Raw genomic sequence first — 21,810 nt, forward strand, 5'->3', positions numbered from 1 at the left:
GTTTAACTAGCAGAATCTTGGGTTTTCCTGGTGTTTTCTCTAGATTTCAGGCTTTTTGACTCCCTGTGCCAAGGCTAAAGTTCCATGGCTGGCAGCTTGGAGAACAATCTGCTCTACAAACTGCTTTGAGCCAAAGTCACATTATTTCACATGATTCCAGCTGCTTAGGCAACTTCTCTTCCCACATTAATTTTTTTTAACTTATTTTCTTCTATGAATCAGTTTCAGGATCACTTACTGTTGCATGTTGAGCAAGACATACTTTAAAACAACTGTTGGCAGGTTTCAAACTGTGAAGTGGCAGTGGCGGCCCCAAGGGGTGGCAAAGGCTCCCCTGGAAAACTGCATGCCACCCAAATGGCCCCCTCAGGAAAGACCTCCATCATTTTTAATAAACTCTGTTCGTGTTCACATGTATCTTCTTTAATAAGGACATGACTGTAAAACCATTTTCTTTACCCACTTATCCACGTAGGGTCGTGAGGGGGCTGGTGCCTATCTCCATCTGTCTTTGAGCAAACTGGCATACTATAAAATCTAATAAATTAATAATAAATCTATAATTAATAACGAAAAAAATAGTCATCCAACATATATTGCTACTGCTCACTGTTTTCAGAAAGAAGTATAAATATCAATAGTTTTTGTGGATGCTTTTGTTGAGACGTCAACAGGTGAATTAAAGTGTTCTAAAATGCTAAAACAGCAAATATTAAAAGAAAAATAATTGAAACAACTGAAATAGTTTTATGCTGAAATGTTTCTCAAATTTAAGGTAAATAAGTTTGATGCATTTTTTTTAAAGAACCAACCACCAACTTGGTGTCCCACCCTAAAATTTTCACTGGACCCCCTAACAAAATATTCTGAGGGCACCACTGTGTGTTGGAGAGTCCTTCAATTTTCCCACACCTCTTATTGTCTTTATGTTTATTTATTATCAAGTTTTTTATTTTTATTTTTTTGCTTTTTCTTTTTTTTCTTTTCATCTTGCAGGTCCAGTAGTTCAGCGCCAAAATGGGCCCTCCTCAGAAGAAGGTGAAGCACAGAGGAGGTACGACTAAAGCACGAGAGAAATAATAAACCAGGATTTAATACATTGAGTAATTATTTTAAATATATATTTACATTAAAAGCCTCTTTCTTTCCATTTTTATCAGCCTTTGGAGGATGGGAATAACCAGTTGTTATAGGTTTCTGCTGAAGAGTGTAGTTAGCGCTTGCTAAATGAGTCAGAGTCAGATTAATACCTCCATCTGATTTAATGGATGTTGAATCAACATTTGAACAAAATTAAACATTTATTAAGTCAATATAGACAGAACGGTACATGCAAAAGGACAAAGGTTTCAGACTTCACTTAAAACCTTGGCAAATCTCTACGTTATTGAGTCTTGTGTGGTATCATTTATTGGATTGGATGACTAAAGTCTGCGGGGCAAAAGCATATATATATATATATATATATATATATATATATATATATATATATATATATGTATATATATATATATATATATATATATATATATATATATACATATATATATATATATATATATATATATATATATATATATATATATATATATATATATATATATATATGTATATACAACAATCCAGATTCTGGCTACAGCAGATTGATTATCAGATCACAGTGTGGAGAAGATCAGGAGAACGGTGTTCTGATTGGTATGGTTTAGGAGGAGACAGTAAGATCGAACAACCCAACGAGGTACGGAGATAAGACTCAGCACTCCGTGGCATTCCCATTTCTCCACACTCCATGACCAAACTCTGTCCTCCGAAAAGGCGACGCTCTTCCCCACAGAGTGGCTTCATCATGGATTACCTCCAGGATTAATCTGCAAGCATGCACGGTTGGCTGTCCCACAGCTGTGTGTGGCCGATGACGGCACGAGGAGGAGGAGCCAAGCTGTTGTGGTTGTGTGTGGATCTCCCACAAGCTAACGAGACCCCGTTACTTCAATTAATAAACCGCTAAATTTATAATGTGTCTTGCTCCTTCAGATATTTAACAAATGACACCAAATCAGAGTCAAGTCAGAAGAAGCTTGTTTTGGACTTTGATCTTTGTGTCGTAATAAAGTCGTCGAGGTCATCTCATCCACCAGAGCTTGACTTGCTCGATCACTTTGTGTCTGCTAACCAACGAAAAGCCAACTGGTTTTGTGCCAAATACCAAAGAACTTCCATTAAACACTTTATTTAAAGGGATCATTCAACCCAACCACAGAAACCATGTGAATGTAGACACTGTAGGCCTGATTTCAGAGCAGTGACATCCTTGCACTTGATAGGATGATGGAGCAGCATCAAATGCAGGCGCACAAGGAGAGAGAGCGACGGACATCAGGATCAGGTGAGGTTTGAACAAACACACCCACACCCCGCTGTATAAACATTCACCCTCCCTGCCTCACACTCTAACACACACACACACACACACACACCCTCTGTGGACCATTGAAGACTCTGATCCTAGCTACGCAAACATCCCCTACAAAGCTAAACATCCATCCATCAATAACCAGTCTTGGCAGAAGCACATTCATATTTGCTCAGCGTTTTGTTTGATGAGGGAAGTTAACATTACCAGGTCAGGCAAACGGTTGACTTCACCAAATACCAGAAATTCCTTGATGCAACAGACTCCTCCCCCCTCACCGCTGTGGTTTGTTTTACTTTTTTCTGCCCGGTCTTTATGCCTTTTTATCCATGCACACATATAAATGTTCAAGTCTGCTTTTTAAACACACACAGAATTAAAACATCCTCCCCTGTCCCTGATGTTAAATCAGCCCCCCCCCCCCCCCCCCCCCCCCCCCCCCCCTCCCGGTCCCATCCCTGCAACATGCTCTACCGCCATCTCTTTCTTCCAGCTACTGTTGGGGAGGGGGGTGTGCCACATGCTTTCTGGTCATGGCTCAGTCATGTTGCATTCTGCTGCTTGTTCTGTTTATGATGTTTTTGATTCTTTCTTATTTGCAGTTGGCTTGTTTTTTGGATTGCTCCTGATTTTTCTCATCGTTACTTGCTTGAATTGTTCAGTTGCTTTTCATTCTTCTCACGTTTTTCTCTTTTCTGTTTTCTTTTGTTTGTTACCCTCCTTCGTCTGCATCTCCTCCTCTCTCTGTCTCCCTCTCCCCCCTCTCTCTCTCTCTCTCTCTCTCTCTCTCTCTCTCTCTCTCTCTCTCTCTCTCTCTCTCTCTCTCTGCCCGTCACAGTCGTTTCCACTCTCCAATATAAAGTGTCCAACCCTCCCGTCCACCCAGACACCCCTCCTGAGTACAGACAGTTCAGAGCTAACACTTTGCCACCCTCCTATGTCCGCGTGGCCTCCTCCTCCTCCTCTCCTCCCTCCTCCATGTCTCCCTCTCAGGAGAAAGAGGTGGGGGCTGCTAGGGACAAGGCCCAGCTCTCCTCTCAGCTCTCCACCTCGCTCGCCTCAGCCTTTTCCCCAGTCCAGGCGGGAGTGAACACCCAGGGCCGACAGGTCCGTCAGATACCCCTGTCTCCTCCCACGGCGGTCCGCCACCTTCACCAGCACCAGCAGCAACAAGACATCATGCTCCCCCCTAAACACGGCACCTGGTCTGCCTCCCACTTGCAGCAAATGTACGCCCAGTGCCCCCCATCCTCCTCCCCACCAGTAATGATGGCCATGCCTGTAAAGCAAGTTTTGCCTCCACAACCAGCCCTCCCGGTAGCTCACTCCCTCCCGCCTGTGAGCACTAGGATGAAGCCCCCACCTCTGGATTCAGGCGCTGTGACGGGCCCTCACCAGTACCCCCACCCTCACGCCAACGGACAGCCAGACGATTCCTACTCTCCTCACTCTCAGCATCTTCCACTCACCCCGCAGTACTGCGAGTCCATCCCGCTGCCTCCTCTGATAGGTCAGACAGGCCCCGCCCCCAGCCACCAGCCCCAGAACCAGTCCACCTTTCACCCTCAGCAGCATCAACAGCAGCAACAGCAGGCCCTGACCCCCTCCACCACTTCATCCTCCTCCTCCTCGCCCCCCTCTTACACCGCCGTCTCTGACGGGGGCTCTCCCAAGAAGAGCCCCTCCCCCGTTCCCCAGCAGGCCCCCGTGGCCAGCAGCAGTAAGTATAGAGGAGGAGAGAGGAGGAGGTAGTCTCTCAGCAGAGGGAGGCTACATGTGTTGGGTTTGTACCTATGGTTTGTACACAGGACTGTTTCTAGCTTCTCATGAATGCACCACACCTTCACCGCTCAGCACATAAAGAAATAAATGTGTCACCTGCTGTAAATAAGAACTCAAAGGCTGCACACGCCCTCAGTTCTCCCACACCCGGGCTGCAACCCCCATCAGAGATTCAGGGCGAGAACCAGGAAAACGGTCCGGTCGTCTGTCTTAGGCAACATCCGAAAAGTTGTTTGTGAAACTTAAGCTCAGAAAGCCTAGGAAACCTTTTATTGGTTAAACTGGTTTCTCCTGATCTGTAGATTTTCAGCTGAACCAGTTTTGTGTCAGCAGCTTATTTAATCACGGACCGTCTGCTGAAATCGTTTTTCACCTTAATAAGTTTCCACCGTGTTTTTGGTTTCTGTTAAAAAACATAATTTTACATTTTTCATGCCACAAAACAAACTATTTTGTGTTTTAAGAAGGAAGTTCTTCAGCGTAAAACCTAACCTCTACAAAGAAAATAAACTTTATAGAACTGATTAGCTGATTTTTCTTTGTTTTTGCTCATTTAAAGCGCAAATAAAACACTGTTAAAAATCCAACTTGCAATTTGTTTGGAGAATTTAAAGTTTTAAGTCAGTTGAATGTTTTAGCTTGCAAAATGTTAAGTTAATACAGAAAAGCAAGCACCTAAAACGTTGACTGAACTTAAAATTGTATTGCAACTGGTTGCTTTACTTTTTTAAGTTCACTGGACTTTTTTTTTTTACAGTGAAGTTTTAATGTAAGATTTAAAGTTGTTGTGATACACGTAGCGTTTAAAGCAGCTGCACACAAATCTGATCTGAAATTATTTAGTTGTCTTTTTTGATAAACACTCTAAAAGAAGACAAAGCTGTAGAAAGTTAAAGTCCCGTAGTCACCACACACACATCTCTGCATGTGACCCAACCCGTGGGTGTGCTCAGGAACTGATTGGTGGTTTAACCCCCCAATCCAGTGCTGAGTGTCGAGCAGGATTTGAACCCTGATTTTCCGGTCCCAAGGCAGACAATCTACCTCTAGGCCAAGGTTGATAAAGAAAAATCACCTCTAAACACATTTAGGTGATTTACAAGATAAAAGTTCTGAGAAATCAGACATAGAAGTAGCTTTTTTTGTATTTTAGGTTTGTTTTTTAAATTTTTTAATCACAATTCTTAGCAAATTGAAACAAAAATGTACAAAAAAAAAAAAGGACAAGAGCTTGCAGGGACAGGAGGCATGCACTAAATAAAACCTTTTTCACATCAGTTTTATTTATTTTATTTTTTTTGTAAAACCTAAGAAAAAAGTTAATTATGTTATTTTTACTTGTAACAAACTGCAGTTTTCTATTCAAGCTGCATCTCTTACTGTGATTCCCAGTGTCCTGCAGTTCTTAATTATGTGTTAAGTATTTAATATATTTAGATTGAATTTGATTTAAGTCATCACACAACCTTCCAAGAAATACAAATGATGCAACTCAACCCACCGACCCAGTAACAGAGCTCTAACGCGGCCCGTCCCAGGCGGTCCTGTTTCTGCAGGTCACCCATCTGTGCTTTCTGTGGCCCCTCCTCCAGCTGCAGCCCCAGCTCCCATGGCTGGTCCTCCAGCTCCACCACCTCCGCCGGGACCACCGCCCCCGATGGCAGTTCCTCCACCCATGCCCCCTCCCCTGCCCACTGGAGGTGGGCCTCCTGGAGGCCCACCTGGTGTGCAGCCCTCAGGACTGGCTGCTGCTCTGGCTGGAGCCAAGCTACGTAAAGTTCACAGGGTGAGCAGCTGATCCAGTCTCTGGTCCATTTGGCTGCTCAGTTCAAACCCGAGTCACTCTGTTCTGCAGGACGAGAGCAGCCCTCCCGGGTCTGGAGGGAAAAGTGACTCCAACCGGTCGAGTGGGGGGAGCGGCGGAGGTGGGGAGGGACTGATGCAGGAGATGAATGCCTTGCTAGCTCGCAGGTAAAAAACATTTACATGTGTGCACGCTCACACACGCACACACACATGCATGCACAACTATTAAGTTGGTGAAAGATAAATTTGTTTGAATACAATGCTTCCTGGTTCTATTATTTATCTGAAAAGGCAAAGAGTTGTCTATTAATATTTGATCCACCTCTCCTAAACTCTTCTTATTTTCTTCTCTTCTTCAGACGGAAAGCTTCAGAGAAACCTGATGAAGTAAGTTCTGCCTTTTTACAGAGGACATAAATGCATAAATCTCTTCATTTACCGCGGGGTTTTTTTTGTGTGTGTGTGTTTGTCAATGTGTGGAAATATTAAAATTAGTAAAATGAGTTTTCTTCATCGTATAAATCAAGGTGACTGTTTTGCAGGATGATTCGAGTGGTCGGGGAGCTGGACAACAGAACTCAACAGGTACACGATTTTGATGCATCTCAGTTGGTGCATGGAGACCTGCGTAAATCTTCACAGGGCTCCTATATAATAGTAAAAATAAAACCAAATTTGATAAATAAAGTTGTAGGGCATTTGTCTTTCTCTAACATAGAAAGTACTACAACTAGCTAAACTGGTTATTGTTTAGTGTATCTGCTTCTTCTTCTCAAACCCCAGCGAGTCGTGTCAGATGGCTGCTCCTACTGATCCAGGTTCCGTTGGACGTTTCTCCCTGTTAAAGGAGAGTTTTCCTCTCCACTGTCGCTACGTGCTTTCTTAGTATGGAGACACAACAAGTCAGTGATTTGATGCGATCTGCTAAGTCTCCTTACATCTGTTGGGTTTCCATACATGAATTGGCGTGATATAAATAAACAGAACTGAATCATATTGTAACAAAAATCAGTTTTCCAAAAGGTTCAGTCGTGTTTCTCAGATTAAAAAAAACTGTTTACCTTTCCTATAAAAAGTGTAAATAAAGAAACTAAACTTTTTTTTTCTACTGTTGCACCATTGAGGGAAATAGTTGTGAATTCATAAAGGATTTTAAAGGCTCCAGAACATGCTTTTTCTTTCTTTTTTTTTTTTTTTTTTTACCAATGGCACTGTTGAGATGTCATTTATCTAAAATACATGTTTTCATCAGCCTGAATTATTAATGAAACGGTTTGTTTCAGTGAAGCTCCGCCCTCCTACAAAACGCATCTACAACAACATCTTAGGCCAGCCTGCTGTTGCATTGGCCTTGGTAGTCCAATGGTAAGTGACCAGTCTGGCACTCAAACCACTGGACTACCAAGTCTGCTACATGACCCCAGCCACCTAAGTTGCATATCCTGTGCTGGCCAGGAGAGGCAGCTTTTGGGAGAGGAGCTAGCAGGGACTAGTTTCCACTGACACTTTTTTAGGATTTTCAAAATAAAACTCAAATTTTGAAACAGGAAAATTCTTGAATGTAGCCAAATACAGGGTTTATTTTTTGTTTGTTTGTTTGTTTTTGTTTTTTTTTTCCATGGTAAAAAGCTCCAAAAATGTGGATTTTCCATGATTTCCCTTTAAGTATAAACTTGTTCAAACATAACAGACGTGGCCATCTGATGGCTTAGCTGCTCTTTCAAAGCATAGATTTAGCTAAATTTTGCTTTTTAAAACAAAAAGTAACCACATTTTATTGAAAATTAAAGCAGACAAGTGATGACTGAAAGCAGTTTGGGCAGCTGTAGTAGTCTGAAAGTGCAGCTTTTCTTTAAATTTTCATTTTTTTAAAATAAAATTCATGTTTATTTGACTAATTAAAGATTTTAAATTGACTTTAGCCGTGAAACTGAAATCTATGGGCACGTTAACATATTTTCTCTTCAGTCTATTTTAATTTCAGTAAATAAAACCGTTGCCAGTTTACATTTCATAGTAGAACGCGCTTATCTTGCTTATCACAGCAACAAGCAGGCACATTGTTGTCCACCTCTGTCTTTGATCTAATCAGCTGGAGCTGCTCATGACTCCAGCTGTGTGTCACAGTCCAAATATGTGCCTGATCTGCCTGTAAGACCACATGCTGCTGCATGCAGTCACTGTGACAAAACCTTTTCAGTGTGTTAACATGCAAATATTTAATTATTCTCTTCATGTTGGCGTTTGTTTAATTGAATATGGTTTTTTGTGATCTAGATGCTGTGAAGAAGCCGTGGGAACGATCCAACTCTGCAGACAAGTCCTCACTGGTGTCCAGGTGTGCAAAAGAAATGTTTTAAAATAAAATAGTTAGCAACTTAAATAATAAATGTATGCAGCGTTTCTGGTGCTGTCTGCAATAAAATGCCCTCTAGCAGAAAAATAAGTTGAGTAAAGTAGAAGAAACTTTGTGTGTTTTAATGTGGAACTAATTTGTTTTCCTTTAGAGTGAGACCGATCGGCAGCACCAGTGAATCCGACACAGAATTTGACAGAATGAAGCAGGTCAGTTCATTTATTTTATCACCTAATTAAGATTAGATTGTTTATTTCTCCCGGCTGAGTTTACTTAACATTAACTATGTCATTCTTGGCTTTTGCGGTGCAGGAAATTTTAGATGAAGTCGTACGCGAGTTGCACAAGGTCAAAGATGAAATCATTAACGGTAAGCAATGCTTTCCATGCGCCGACAGCCTGTTCTTCCACTTTTTTAAAAAGCTGTTTTCCATTTTTTCTCGCAGCCATTAGACACGAAATCGGCAGAATCAGTACATCCTAATCTCATCTGAGCGTGCAGATGAAGGAGCTGGTGGAGGACGGAAACGCGGATGCACAGACGCGAGGACCGGGGAATGTTCTCTCAACGTTTCTGTGACCCTCGCGATGCCACAAGTTGCAGAGACGTTGTGCCAACATTTAAGTCTGCAGGACAGCACAAACGAGAGCGCAGGGCTTTGTGGGAAAGCAGGAGCGATGAACTAGAGGATGAACTAAAAGTGGATATGAACAGGCATTTATACTGAGTTCGGTGTCGTGGTCCTCTCTGTGCACCTAGACTCAGTCAGCCCAGTGTTGCAGCTTTTTGTTCTCCATTAAGTCCACGTCTTAAGAAGAAAATATTTTGGTTTTCTAAGTTTTTACTGTTTTATTATTTAAAAACTGTGGTGATAATAATGATAACGCTGTTGGTGAGTATTTTATTGATATTAGAGAAGGACAAAGGAATCTTGCACACTTTTAATGTCATCCTTTTATATTTTCTATTAATGCTTTTTTGAGTTGATCCCTGTTTCATGGTAACAAGCACAACAGGGGCACACTGGTGCAGCAGACCCACCTGCCCTCAAAAGGCTTTTTTCAGAACTTTTTTCTAATCATCCTGGTGTTTTACGTCTGACAAATGGGCCATTCCTTTCTGTACCGGGTCGGCCCAGGCCGGGTAGCCCCAGTCGGCCCCAGCCTGGCCCGGTTGATTCCACACATCCTTGTCTTAAGCCCATGTGGGCTGATTCTACCCACCAATCAGAGGCTTGCTCTAATGGAAGGTGTGAATTTGCTGTCAGCAGTGGGTGTGTTGGCCCTGGTCGGCCTGAAGCAGACCCCCTCGAGAAGAGGGCTGAGAATGAGCCTTGGTTGGCCCGGAAAAATACCAGGCCACCCAGATATGTAAACAACCTACGCTACCCGGCCCGGGCCGACCCGGTACAGATGGGAATGGCCCATTATTCTCTCCGGAGAAGATAGAAAACCACGAGCTTCAGTTGCCTCTTACCCCTATCATCCAAGGCAAAGAGCATCTCTCTACTCACTGAAATATGTCAGGTTATGGAAATTTGGGGTTCATTCAGAAAACAAGCTAAAAACTGTAAACGTGCCACCTGGTTTTACCTTCATATGGAACAATGTATTATCTATTAGTCATCCTATGCTTTGTGAACCTCTCAAGTATGCATGAAACCCCTGTCTCTATGAATTTGTTTTCTATTTGGTTCAAAACAATTAAAAACTGAAATAAAAATATATAAATGGTGGTACATTTATTAAAGTGGTTTGTTTCTGTAAGGTTTTTACTTGTGAGATGTTGATTTTAATCATGTCGGAAAGCAAAACTGGGGCCTCATTCCAGATTTCTCCTGTTTTTGCCTTTTTCTGCCATATCTGAGGAAATGACAAAAACTGATTTTAAAGAGATTAAGGGAAAGAAGCTATTCAAACCAACATGGCTCCTTTAGAAAAAATAACCCTTCCTGTGTTAAATCACAAATGAACTGATTAATCAGAGCAGAATTCTGTTCCACTTGCCACACCCAGTCCTAATTACTGCCTGACTTAAAGTGACAATGTGTAGTTTTTACTGTTAATCTCTGGAAATGTCCATCAAAATGTTGAAAATTAATTAATGATGCCCGGTGGTTGATAAATATTGGCGGCTTCATAACATCTAATCATAAAAATCTGGTCTAAAATACATGGGAGTGGTTCCAAGTCTCTGGGCGACGCCATAATGGACACTGTGTTTCTTTCTACGGGAGCCTGTGAGGATAAAATGCATTTATTGATTTGTAAACAAACATTGATAAACATTGTTTTACACTTTTACCTCTTCACTTGCTGCCAGTGATGAGAGTCTGGTGTGCTTATTTAGCTGAAAGTTGCACTCCCATTGATTTTTCACCCTAATGGCCATCCGTTGGTAAGGTCTTACTCAAACACAAAAACTGCTTGCTTGCAGTGATTTAGGTATGTACTGCCCCCTATTGCCAGAGAAAATACCCATCGTCACTTTAACAAATTATTTTAATATAACCTGTTTGACGACATGAAGTAGGCTAAAGGATCTCAAAAAGCAACAGTCTGAAATATAAGAACAGAACCCAGGACAATTAAGTACTGCAGGCTTCACAGGTTAAGGTCAAAGGTCAGAAAGAAATAGGGGGACAGATACCGCATCCGTGGGAAAGTTCCAAGGCCAATTTCCTAAAACTCATCTCACATTTACTCAGAAATCTTAATGAAAACTTAAGCGAAAATATTCAACCAACTGATAAGGTGGAACCTTTGGAAGGTCTGGTGTAACAATAGAGAACATCCTACAGCAGACAGACACAGTGGTGGTAGCGGCATGGTCTGGGGATGCTTTGCTGCTTCAGAACCTGGACGACTTGTAACTGATGATGGAACTATGAATTCTGTTTAGCGGAAAATCACAAAGGACAATGTCTGACCTTTGACCTTAAACAGGTCCTGCGTGCTGAAACCCTCTGATGTCGCTGAATTAAAACCTTTCTGTAAAGTAGAACAAAATTAATCCACAATGAAATGAGGCTTTTTACCAGTTACCAAACAGGCTTGAAGTAGATGTCAAGATTATCATAACCAGTTACTGTTTCACATGGGGCCAGTTTGGTTTGGATAACTTTATCCCCTTAACTAAATCATTTGAAATCTGAATTTTGGATTTACTCATTTTTAAAATGGTAAATTTCACAGCAATCTATAATCATACTGATTTTTGTGACTATGGGTAAATTTGTCTTTGTAGGAAGGATTTGGACAAATCAGTTGTTCTTTTCTCTCTGTACTTAGCTAAATTCTGATTGACAGCTGGAAGTAAATTTTATCAAAGACAACATGTCAAACATCTTAGCTATTTTCTAGAAAGTGCAAGGACTCAGATAGGATTAAGAAAACTACATTAGTAGATTAAACCGTGGCTTCCGTGAACTGGTGAGCATAGGTCAGAAATGGAGTCCTCTCCTTTCTATGATAACATCTCTTTTGCTCTCTCTCCAGCGACGGTGGATCGGGTGACGTTCGACGGTCCGACCGTGGTTCGCGTGGGTGTGGTGAACAGAGTGCTGCGTGAGCTGTCGTCGGATCCCGACCTTCAGTTTCGACCAGTGTCTTACTCCTGGTCCTCCGCTGACTCTGTGGTGATATTCATTATAGGCATAAACATCTGCTTAACCTGTACTATGTTCGTTTTACAACACCGTCGGTTCTTTGCCGAATTGAAACTTCTGGACACATCGATCGGTGATGTTAATGGACGCCTGGCTCAGGCTTTGGCACAGCGTCGTGAAACACCGGCTGCCCAAGCGACTGCACCGGGGCCGGTGAGTTCCTCTCCTCCTCCTCCTCCGACAACCGAGACGTAGAAGGTGGAGGATCCCGGTTGCCAGACTCGGTGGTTCCACAATTTCTATCTCAGGTTACACAAATTTGTTTGTTTGTGAGTGTGCATGGTTGTCTTTCATGTTATACGTCACGTGCAGACTTAGAGTGTGTTGAGACGGACATGCTGGCTACACAAGGCATTCATTCCTACTCAAGACCACTGCAAATGTATTGATTAAACGAGTGATCCACACCTTTAAGGTCTGATACATAAAACAAAATGGATAGCAGTATTACCAATTGAAAATTCTCCTGTAGTATGTAAATCCTCCAGCAGAGGGCAGAAGACGTGTGATCCAGACAGGTGTTGGAGGAATGTACTAATCACGTTAAGGAAGGAGAGCAGTTTGAAATAAAGGATTTATTTCTGACTCAGCTCAGTGAACAAGAGGTCCCACTTAAAACAGATGATGAAGAGGAGAATGTTTTTATTTACAAGTGCTGAATTGCTCCTGGGCGTTGACATTGTAATCTCCATGACCTGATATAGGTGCGTCTTTCATTCCTGCCAAACAACAGGTGCAACAATTCAGACATTTAATAAACATCTAAACTAAAAAGTGGGCTCCAGCAACAGAGACTCAAATATTTATGGGTGTTTTTTACGTAATGCAAAAATATTTTTTATTCCTGAGGACTTTTTAAGTGTTCTAGCAGCTACAGGGGTGTTTAAAATGATTTGCAGCACGAGGGGCTCTGGACACGCAGAACAGGGCGTCACAGAAGAAAAAGGCTCCTCTTAATTTAAAATAAGCTTCATTGCATTTTCCTCCTCAGAGCTGTTCAGCGTGATGAATGTGAAACTCCATTAAGTAATCGGAAACATCATCTGATTCTCACATTGGGAGTTTTTAATGACTTGGCCTGACGTCAGTGACATCTCATGATAATGTGTGTGACCTCTTACTCTTCACTGCTGTGGAAATGTTAAGATTTTTGTTGTTTTTTCTGCCCATGAACAAGCTTCGATAATACAACCAATGAATCACAGCGATGGGTCAGTGTTTGTTTAGAGCAGGCACACAAGCACGAAGGACAGCTTTAAGATGCCATAGAATCGTGTACGTTTGGATCCATCATGAAAGGTGAAAAGTGTTGGTGTCAACATCACAGCATGTAGTCATTTAGAAGACATTTGACATTTTAGTGTTTGAGGGATGCTTTAACAGCTGTAATTCACTTTTCTGTACAAATACGATCACAGGCTCATTCCTGCTTGCTCAGCTTGTACTCCCGTTTGATCCGAGCGTACGGACCGATGCTGTCATCAAACACAAAGTCCCATAGTACCCGGCTCCAGGAGGTGTGCTGGGGCAGGGTGTCATAATACTCTGCTGCAATCTTTTTGACCTAAAAGTCCCAAAGAAATGAGGTTAGAGATCACACCTATCAACTGTAAGTCAGGGTCAAGGAAAACAAATATCTTCCCTACAATGTCATTTAAAAGGCCTTGCTGTTATGATAAACATGGTTCATGTTGTTGGGTCTCTGGAAGATAAGAACATTTTCTGTCTGCTCTGTCACTAAAAACAACCGTTTTCATTCTAATTGGCTAAATTCTTGGAAAAAGTAATGACTGAAGTCCAAAGTTTAGACGTTCGTTACGATTTCTGGCACAAGCACTCACCTGAGGAAGTTTACTCCCAGGTATGCTGGGGAAGTCATGGTGCTCCATGTGGTACCCGACGTTGAAGGTGATGCAGTTCAGTGGTCCATAGTAGGAATACGTCTCGTGTCCTTTCAGAAACATGTAGTGCTCTGCTATGAAATGGCCGGATAAGGGATGTAGTCCCATGCACAAAATAGATCCAGCAATGAGGTAAACAACTGGCTTCAGCCCCCAGTAATAGAATAGAATCGCATCTGCTGTGAGCTGAACTAAGGTATTCTGGATTTCCAGCAGGCCGACTGGTTTTGGGTTGACCACCAGTGGTCGTAGGGCATAGAAGAGGGGCTGGAGAAACAGCCAGAGGACCTTCCTTGCAGGTGAGTTAAAGAACCATCCCTCAAAGTCCGTAGGGATGTCCACATCCAGCTTGTCATCGCCCAGATACCGGTGGTGATCGGTGTGGTACTTCTTGAAAGCAGCGGAGTAAGGCAACCCGATGGGCAAGTTGGCCCACATGGCAAACCAGCGGTTCCACTTCGCCAGCTTGTTCCCAAACGCCACATTGTGGGAGATGTCGTGAATGGCCAGAGTCAGGGAATGGTTAATGCAGCCTCCAAAAGCGTAAGCCCAGAAGAAAACCCACTTCCAGGAAAGATTGTGGACCAGATAGCAAGCCAGAAGCTGAGTAAGGACCATGCCGGATACCACCCACTTCAGCTGGGGATCTGGACCCATCAGGGACTTGATCTCTGGATACTTGGCTGGAATGAGAAAGACGGGGAAAGGTTGGATAAGCAACACCAGAGCCTGGGGAAGAAGAAAGTCCATCTGGGTGTACATTGTGCTGACTCTGGACATGGCACTCCTGAGAATTTAAAGGAACACCAAATATTTGTAATGACAGCCTTAGAGACAGCTCCTCCTTAAGAATAATTTACCAACTTTTTCAAGATCTCAAGAAACACCATGGGACACCTGTTACGGTACCCTGTCTTCTCCTGGGAAGAGCCTGCTGACAAAAGTCAAGTTTAATTGGCAGAGGTGTTGTTTTACAGATGATTACAAAGCAACAGCTTGGATTGCTTCATGAGATATAATCTCATTAGGACAAACGTGTTCCGATTTGTCCCCATGACCACACCTGCCTTACACAGATTACAAAAAAAACAACGCATTGGATACAAGGGGGTCAGACAAAAGTCAGGTTTGCAGGGGAGGTGCTGATGGCAGCAGGTGGGAGAGCATCCATTGACAGATTAGAAAAATGGCTGCAATACGTAATAAAACAAAAGGCCCATGCAAATCTGGACAGCCACTTTGTTTACAGCTTTATCGGTTAATGCACCTAAGCAAATTCAGTTTGCATTGGTAATAGAGGGCTGAAAGGCAACATTTCTGCAGCTTAATGCCTCCTCTTTAAAGACCAATCCCTCATTTTTTGGGTTAATGTTTAGCTAGGTAGAGTTCAAACTCTTTTTACAGCTGCAAATTCCAAACCGCATTTACAATTTGCAATGTATTGTATTCATTGTTTTATTCTACTGTACGATATAAACGTATCACTAAATGCTATTTGCATTAAACACGTTTTTGAACATTTTGAACAGTTGGCTCAACCCACGTGAGAGGCATAAAGTTAAATGAATAACCAGGTCCCATAAAAGGCCATTTAAGCTGCTTAATGACTCTGTGCTAATGTACAATGCAACCATTATTGGATTTCATCTTCACCATGTTAGAGGAGTAACCTTTCATTCAACTACCTGTTATAATTTATGAGGTGTCAGACTCAGATTTCATCTGAAAATATGTTGATGCTTTAACAGAAAAAATAATATTGCTTTATTTTGAGATTTGATGAAAAATTCAATAGTTGGTAGAAATGTAAAAATATCGCCAGCGTGACTGTAATGTTACAGCTTCAGTCGGACGATTTAAAGTGTATTATCTGAGAATAAAGATGTGAATCCACTCAAAAAAAAAACTAAATATCTTGACTTTTTCCTTTGGGAACGACCCGGAATCATCAAAACAAAAGACATATTCATAATTAATGACTCTAAGGTGTCAAAAAACAAACACACAGCAGATCAGATTTACATCAGCATGTCACCATCTTGAACTCTTTTCCATTTTTAACAAGAAATCAAATTAAATCAGAAATTTGTCCGTTTTTTTTCTGACAATTCAAAAATAATCCCAGTCTCTTTAAACCTCACAGTAAAGTGTCTAAAACCTAAACTTACACTCATGAAACTTTCTACTGAAATCTAAATTCTGATTTAAGGACAGACCATGAATGAACACATTCTTTTGATATCCAATTAACTTTAACTTCGATGAAAAAGGACTGCGACTATTTTCACCTTCTTTCTTTGAAGGGCTTATTTTTTACTAAACAAACGTCACTATATGTAAATATAGTTACAATATGGCGTGTCATTGGTGGCAGCACGAAGTAACCTTGAAAATTTTTAATTGATTTAGACTCCAAACAGTGTGACTTACACTTATTTTTATTTAAATGTATGTCTTATTGGGTTTAAATTGTTTTACGTTGTTTATGACCAAGCTGAAGCTGTTTACATTTCTGAAACCCTGAGCATGTTTAATCTGCTATTATAGAAAAAAACACCTAAACTCTTCAAACCTGGGCTAGATTATTTTAAATAGAGTCCATTAAACATGGTTTGTGATTTTTGAAACTTTTCTTTTTAAAAAAAATTAATAATTTATTTGAATCTGGACTCCATTTGAACTAGTCCAGCTCCCAACACTACTCTTCAAACCTGGATTTATTCTAGACTAATAGCCTTTAATTCCATAAAACATAGTTTGTGATTCATGAAATCTTTATTTGATTTTTGCATCTGGATTTTTGCATCATCTATTTTTTATACGTAAAAAATCAAACTGAGTCTGTAAAGTCGAGAATAAACCAGCCCATGTTGTTGGTGTTGTAGTTTTATAATAGGAGCAGTTTAAAGATGCTCAGGAGTGGGCACTTTGGATGGACTTGTCCATTCCTAAACGGAAACCAGGAATGAGAACCAACTTCAGTTTGGCGTGTTGTGTTTAGATTATTTAAGTCATTTAGAAGGAAAAACACCTTTCAAATTATATTTATCTATGCAACACATTATTGTTGGACTGAGAGCCCGTTAGGCAACAGCTAGTAAACAGGTTCAACCGGATATTTTTTATAGTCTACACTCACAAACACAGAAAATGTTTTTTGCCAGAACGAAAACCGCACATTCACGCATGGCACTAAGAAATAAAACTTGCGTAGTCTTACCCAAAATTTCCTTCCTTCTGGAAGTGTGGGGCTGGTCTGTGTAGACCCATTCAAAGTCCACCCTTCCACCTGTCTTCTCCATTGTTCTCCTCTAAGCGCCTGGAGCAACTGCTGCTGGAAAGTTGCTTGTCATCAAACCTTGGTAGTATCGGTGCACACCCACTGGGCCCAGGTTGCCGAAAGAGTCTACCTCATTTAAGCGCCGGCGCAGGGTGGAGACATACCGAACGGTGCATCCTCCCAACCGGACAGAAACACAGCGGTGTTTGGGGAGGTCAGCCGTTAGTTTTAGCTGCTGTTAAATCACCAAGTAAACCAACTGAACCCCTGCCATATTTTCACTTTTTTCATGAGATTTTTAAAAAATAAAATTTCTTCTCAGCATTTTTGTGCGCCAGGAGCATCAAAAGGAGCGGACTCCCTCAGAAGGTGTAAGGCGTGAACTAAAGCCCCTCCTATGAGATAAAGGAAGGAGGGAGAAAGTGAGATACACCTGTTGAAATTAGTTTAACCGTCTGTTGTGGTTTTTTCCCAGAGTTTTATCAAATTTAAAAAGCACTCCTGTTGGAAATGTTGCGGGAAATAGTTTATTTCAGAATTTAAATATTAACCAGAGGGGTTTTGACTCTTACATAAAGCGTGATGATTTCGTTAGAACATGTTTGATTACAATAAGTCCCTACTTGTTTGCTAAGACTGCTTCTTTTCTTGGAGTCTTTTCATGGAGTCTCTTCTCGGTCATTATCTGATATATTTAATTGTTAATTTCTGTATCATTTATGTGACTGAGAAATGTAACATCAGGAAGATTTTAAATGACGCAAATAATCATAACTTACACATTTTGGTAAACAATTTAAAATTTTCATTGAAACGATTGTTTTTAATTAATGATCTCCTAGGAATTATGCATATCTGTTTAAATAAATGTAACTTTTGACACATTATCACATGTCACAAATATGCAATTTCTTCACAACGTCTTTATGAATCTATGAAAAATACAAAACACAAAATTCTGACAGAAACAAACATGTTAATGGTTAATCTAAAAAAATTTCATCTAAAATCATTCAAACGGGAATTGGTTCAAATCACGCGAGACTTCAAAACTGGAGCAGAGTGGCGACGAGATTTCCGTTGTGAAGCGTTGTTGTCGACGAGGGAGGAGGAAGGCTGAGAGTAGGTTGGAGCAAAGTGTGAAAAAAAAACTTTAAAATAGGTTGAAGGAAAAATAAATACAGCCATGGCGTCGGGGGACACCCTGTATATCGCAGCGGACGGGTGCGAGATGCCAGCCGAAATAGTCGAACTGCACGAAATTGAAGTGGAAACAATCGAGACCACAGTCGTCGAAGATGACGATGAACACCAACCCATGATCGCCCTGCAGCCTTTGGACACGGATGATCCCCACTCGATCCACTCGCACCAGGAGGTGATTTTGGTGCAAACAAGAGAAGAGGTTGTGGGCGAGGATGACTCCGAGCTGCACACGGACGATGGCTTCGAGGATCAAATCCTTATCCCGGTGCCTGCCGTGGAGGAGGACTATATCGAACAGACTCTGGTTTCTGTTGGTAGAAGCTCGTCAACAGGCCGGATGAAGAAAAGTGGAAGCGGGAAAAAAGCGGGCAAAAAGAGCTACATAACCGGGGGTGACATGGGCCGAAAATGGGAACAGAAACAGGTCCAGATAAAGACTCTGGAGGGGGAATTTTCAGTGACTATGTGGGCATCGGGTAAGTTCACAGCCCTGTCTGTGGCTTTGTTTTGTGTGTGGTGCGACTGGGCCCCGGCTGGCGCCTTGTCCTCCGCTAAAGTAGGACCGTTTCCCCTGCTCCGAGCAACTTAAACTACATTTGAAATGTTTTTGTTTTTATTAGAAGCCATGTTTTATGTGTCAGTGGGCGCCGCCATATTTACCCGGTCTAGAAAGTATGGCGGCCCGAAAAAATGGCGTTTATTTGGCCGACGAACATGGCGGCGGCGACGGTGGGAGCGAAGCGCTGACAGCTTCGCTGGGCCGCTGTGGCGCAGTATTCATTTAGCCATATAGAGGCAGAGGTGCTGCCTTCAGTGGCCCCTCGGACTTTACGCCTTTATGGTGTTTTTATTCATAAACACTTAATTAACAGCTTCTGAATCCAATCTTTTTTATTCTACTGTAAAATAAGGACATGCAGCTGTAAAAATATAGTGGCTTGAAATCCGATTGTTAAAAATCCGGATTTTGTTTGTGCTATTTTAATTTGTGCACCAAGGTTCATGAATGCACCACCCATTAATTCAATCAAATTGTAAAGAAATCGAATGTTTTTATATTGATTGTTTTTCTCCTCACATCAATTAGTAATTTACCCTCAAGAATTTACAATAGACCGCATTATGGTCAATTAATTCAACCCCAAAGTTAATATGAATTTGAATATTATTGATAGATTTATATCTTGCATGATATAAGTTTTGGCATAAATAAACAGTTTATTTCATTATCTTCATTATATTTGCTACATTTAAAATTAATTTAAATAAAACATTTGTAATTGAATGTAAAAATACTGTGGGGAAAATGTTTTTTTTTTACAATCAGAAATAAAAATTGTTGATGTCTTAAACCATCCCACTTCCATTCAGATGACAAGAAGGATATCGATCACGAAGAACAGATAACAGGAGAGAATTCTCCTCCGGATTATTCTGAATACATGACTGGAAAGAAGCTTCCTCCAGGAGGCATCCCAGGCATCGACCTGTCAGATCCCAAACAGCTGGCAGAGTTTGCGCGGTAAGAAGTCGACTCAAAAGACATCTAGGGTGTTTAAAGTTAAAAGGATCCCTAAAGTGACTGCTTTTTCCTTCATTGCTGCAGAATGAAGCCGAGGAAGATAAAAGAGGACGATGCACCTAGGACGATAGCCTGTCCACACAAGGTGAGTTTAATACTAAATCTGCACAAATGCCTTGTTCCCAGTTGCAAACAGGAGTTTGAGTCACGTTTCCCAATTATTATTACAAGGCAGTGTGCTAAATGACCCCATGTTTACTTTGTTTTTCTCTCCTTTTAAGGGATGCACTAAAATGTTCAGGGACAACTCAGCTATGAGAAAACACTTGCACACTCACGGACCTCGTGTGCACGTCTGCGCGGAGTGTGGCAAAGCATTTGTGGAGAGTTCAAAACTGAAGAGGCATCAGCTCGTGCACACAGGAGAGAAACCGTTCCAGGTGGGATGCTAATGTGCTTCTGTTCATCGTTATTATCAAACATTTATGCGTCAACTGTATTTAGAGTATTTCACAAACCACTTTCCTTTCATTTTTATTTCCAGTGTACATTTGAGGGATGTGGCAAGCGCTTCTCCTTGGACTTTAACTTACGCACTCATGTGCGTATTCACACTGGAGACCGGCCCTATGTGTGCCCCTTTGATGGCTGCAACAAAAAATTTGCCCAGTCCACCAATCTCAAATCTCACATACTCACACACGCCAAAGCCAAAAACAACCAGTGACTTCTTTGTGAATGAACCAGGCTTCAAACAAGAACTGGTATGGGGTCGTGACCCCCGTCATTAGTTATACACAGACTGAATTATGGTCCTTGGCCTGCTTTGTTGTGAGAAATGCCCCCTTTGTGTTGCTTTTAGGTCAGAAGGTTCATACATAAAAATAATAAAAATACAGTTTTGTGTGCGGTTTTTGAGAAAGACCCTGTGACCGCCCGACTCTGCTCTGGCTGTCTCCCCTCTTCGGCTCGACCTGGAAGGAACTTTTCTATTGTGTCTTCTCAAGAAGACATTTATCCATGATTCTGCACTTGAGAACTTATTTATACCTTTACACAACCACTTTTTTATTTTTATTTTTTTGCAGTATTGGTTGAAATGGGCTTTTATCCTCAGAAACCGTTTTGATTTTGTAACCTTCCCCCGTCAAGTGTGCATATTGTACACAGTTTAATATAAACCTTGTGATGTATGCGTGAAGACTTTTGTAGAATTGGTTTCTTTCATAGTTACCATTTTTTGAGAAGATCAGAAGTTTTTTGCATACTTTCCTTTTCTACAACAATTTCAGATGTAGATGGTAGCCATGATTTCTTTTTTTTTTTTTGCATTTTTTTCCTTTCATTAGTGATCACTGATTAAAATGTTTTTCCTCTATTGCAATGCAAGACACAAAACATGTGATTTATCTTCTTACATGTCATGAAAACTGATTTGAAGTCATTGTAATTTGTCCTTTTAGCTCCTGGAGCTGCTCTAAATGCGGTGAATAAAGCAACTCAGGTTAACACAATTTAGTTCAGTGTAGTCTCAAACATACTTCATAAAGTTATTTTATTGGCAAGTTTCATGTTCATTCAGATTTATTTTTTACACTTGGAAAAAGGTTTCCGTTGTTGGCAGGTAAAAGGTGTCATCCTAAAGCTGGTGTGTGTGTGTTTGTGGACAAATGAGTCGCCACGTGCAGACGAGAAACCACAATGCATGTCAGAATTTGCTTAGCAAATCAAGTTCATGCCATTTACCTGCAGGCTTTTTTTTTTTGTATTCAGGTCCTCGGGAAAAATTTTAAACCTGTAGATCATTTTTTCTACTTGTTTAAAATAGTAACACACACATATATACATACGTTATATGTGTATGTGTATACGTACG

General features: G+C 41.2%; 3 protein-coding genes across 9 annotated transcripts in view; 2 read left to right on the plus strand and 1 right to left on the minus strand.

Annotated features, from left to right (window-relative positions):
* evla (Enah/Vasp-like a) overlaps positions 1-9,064 on the plus strand; it is a 50,039-nt gene extending 40,975 nt beyond the window's left edge. For 5 of the 7 annotated variants that reach the window (XM_015970026.3, XM_015970024.3, XM_015970021.3 and 2 more), the window contains 11 exons: positions 997-1,054; positions 2,325-2,386; positions 3,252-4,133; positions 5,734-5,981; positions 6,051-6,166; positions 6,361-6,388; positions 6,544-6,586; positions 8,279-8,339; positions 8,509-8,566; positions 8,670-8,727; positions 8,804-9,064. In XM_015970026.3, the coding sequence (XP_015825512.1) occupies positions 997-1,054; positions 2,325-2,386; positions 3,252-4,133; positions 5,734-5,981; positions 6,051-6,166; positions 6,361-6,388; positions 6,544-6,586; positions 8,279-8,339; positions 8,509-8,566; positions 8,670-8,727; positions 8,804-8,841 (1,652 nt within the window). In that variant the 3' untranslated portion in view covers positions 8,842-9,064. The remainder of the gene's footprint in view (positions 1-996; positions 1,055-2,324; positions 2,387-3,251; positions 4,134-5,733; positions 5,982-6,050; positions 6,167-6,360; positions 6,389-6,543; positions 6,587-8,278; positions 8,340-8,508; positions 8,567-8,669; positions 8,728-8,803) is intronic. The other 2 variants (XM_015970023.3, XM_054741624.2) reach the window with 2 other exon arrangements.
* Positions 9,065-12,650: 3,586 nt separating this feature from the next.
* Positions 12,651-17,316, minus strand: degs2 (delta(4)-desaturase, sphingolipid 2). Its single transcript, XM_015970029.3, has 3 exons — positions 17,147-17,316; positions 13,867-14,609; positions 12,651-13,589 (listed from the first exon to the last, which is right to left on the minus strand). Exons 1-3 carry the CDS (start codon positions 17,226-17,228, stop codon positions 13,446-13,448), a joined length of 969 nt encoding a protein of 322 aa, XP_015825515.1. The 5' UTR covers positions 17,229-17,316; the 3' UTR covers positions 12,651-13,445.
* A 973-nt stretch (positions 17,317-18,289) lies between these two features.
* On the plus strand, positions 18,290-21,448 carry yy1a (YY1 transcription factor a). Its single transcript, XM_015970028.3, has 5 exons — positions 18,290-18,888; positions 19,784-19,934; positions 20,019-20,079; positions 20,216-20,374; positions 20,479-21,448. Exons 1-5 carry the CDS (start codon positions 18,393-18,395, stop codon positions 20,659-20,661), a joined length of 1,050 nt encoding a protein of 349 aa, XP_015825514.1. The 5' UTR covers positions 18,290-18,392; the 3' UTR covers positions 20,662-21,448.
* Positions 21,449-21,810: the final 362 nt, after the last annotated feature.

This window comes from Nothobranchius furzeri, chromosome 18 (genome assembly GCF_043380555.1).
Source record: "Nothobranchius furzeri strain GRZ-AD chromosome 18, NfurGRZ-RIMD1, whole genome shotgun sequence".
NCBI classification, from domain to species: domain Eukaryota; kingdom Metazoa; phylum Chordata; class Actinopteri; order Cyprinodontiformes; family Nothobranchiidae; genus Nothobranchius; species Nothobranchius furzeri.

What these genes read in the sequence shown, in the direction of transcription:
- degs2 (XM_015970029.3), bottom strand. Translation starts at nt 17,228, where the DNA reads ATGGAGAAGACAGGTGGAAGGGTGGACTTTGAATGGGTCTACACAGAC. An exon ending in CAGAAGGAAGGAAATTTTGG is followed by an intron (nt 14,610 to 17,146) that starts GTAAGACTACGC and finishes TTCTCATTCCAG; the next exon opens with CCAAGTATCCAGAGATCAAG. An exon ending in CTGGGAGTAAACTTCCTCAG is followed by an intron (nt 13,590 to 13,866) that starts GTGAGTGCTTGT and finishes TGGGACTTTTAG; the next exon opens with GTCAAAAAGATTGCAGCAGA.
- yy1a (XM_015970028.3), top strand. Translation starts at nt 18,393, where the DNA reads ATGGCGTCGGGGGACACCCTGTATATCGCAGCGGACGGGTGCGAGATG. An exon ending in AGTGACTATGTGGGCATCGG is followed by an intron (nt 18,889 to 19,783) that starts GTAAGTTCACAG and finishes ACTTCCATTCAG; the next exon opens with ATGACAAGAAGGATATCGAT. An exon ending in CAGCTGGCAGAGTTTGCGCG is followed by an intron (nt 19,935 to 20,018) that starts GTAAGAAGTCGA and finishes TCATTGCTGCAG; the next exon opens with AATGAAGCCGAGGAAGATAA.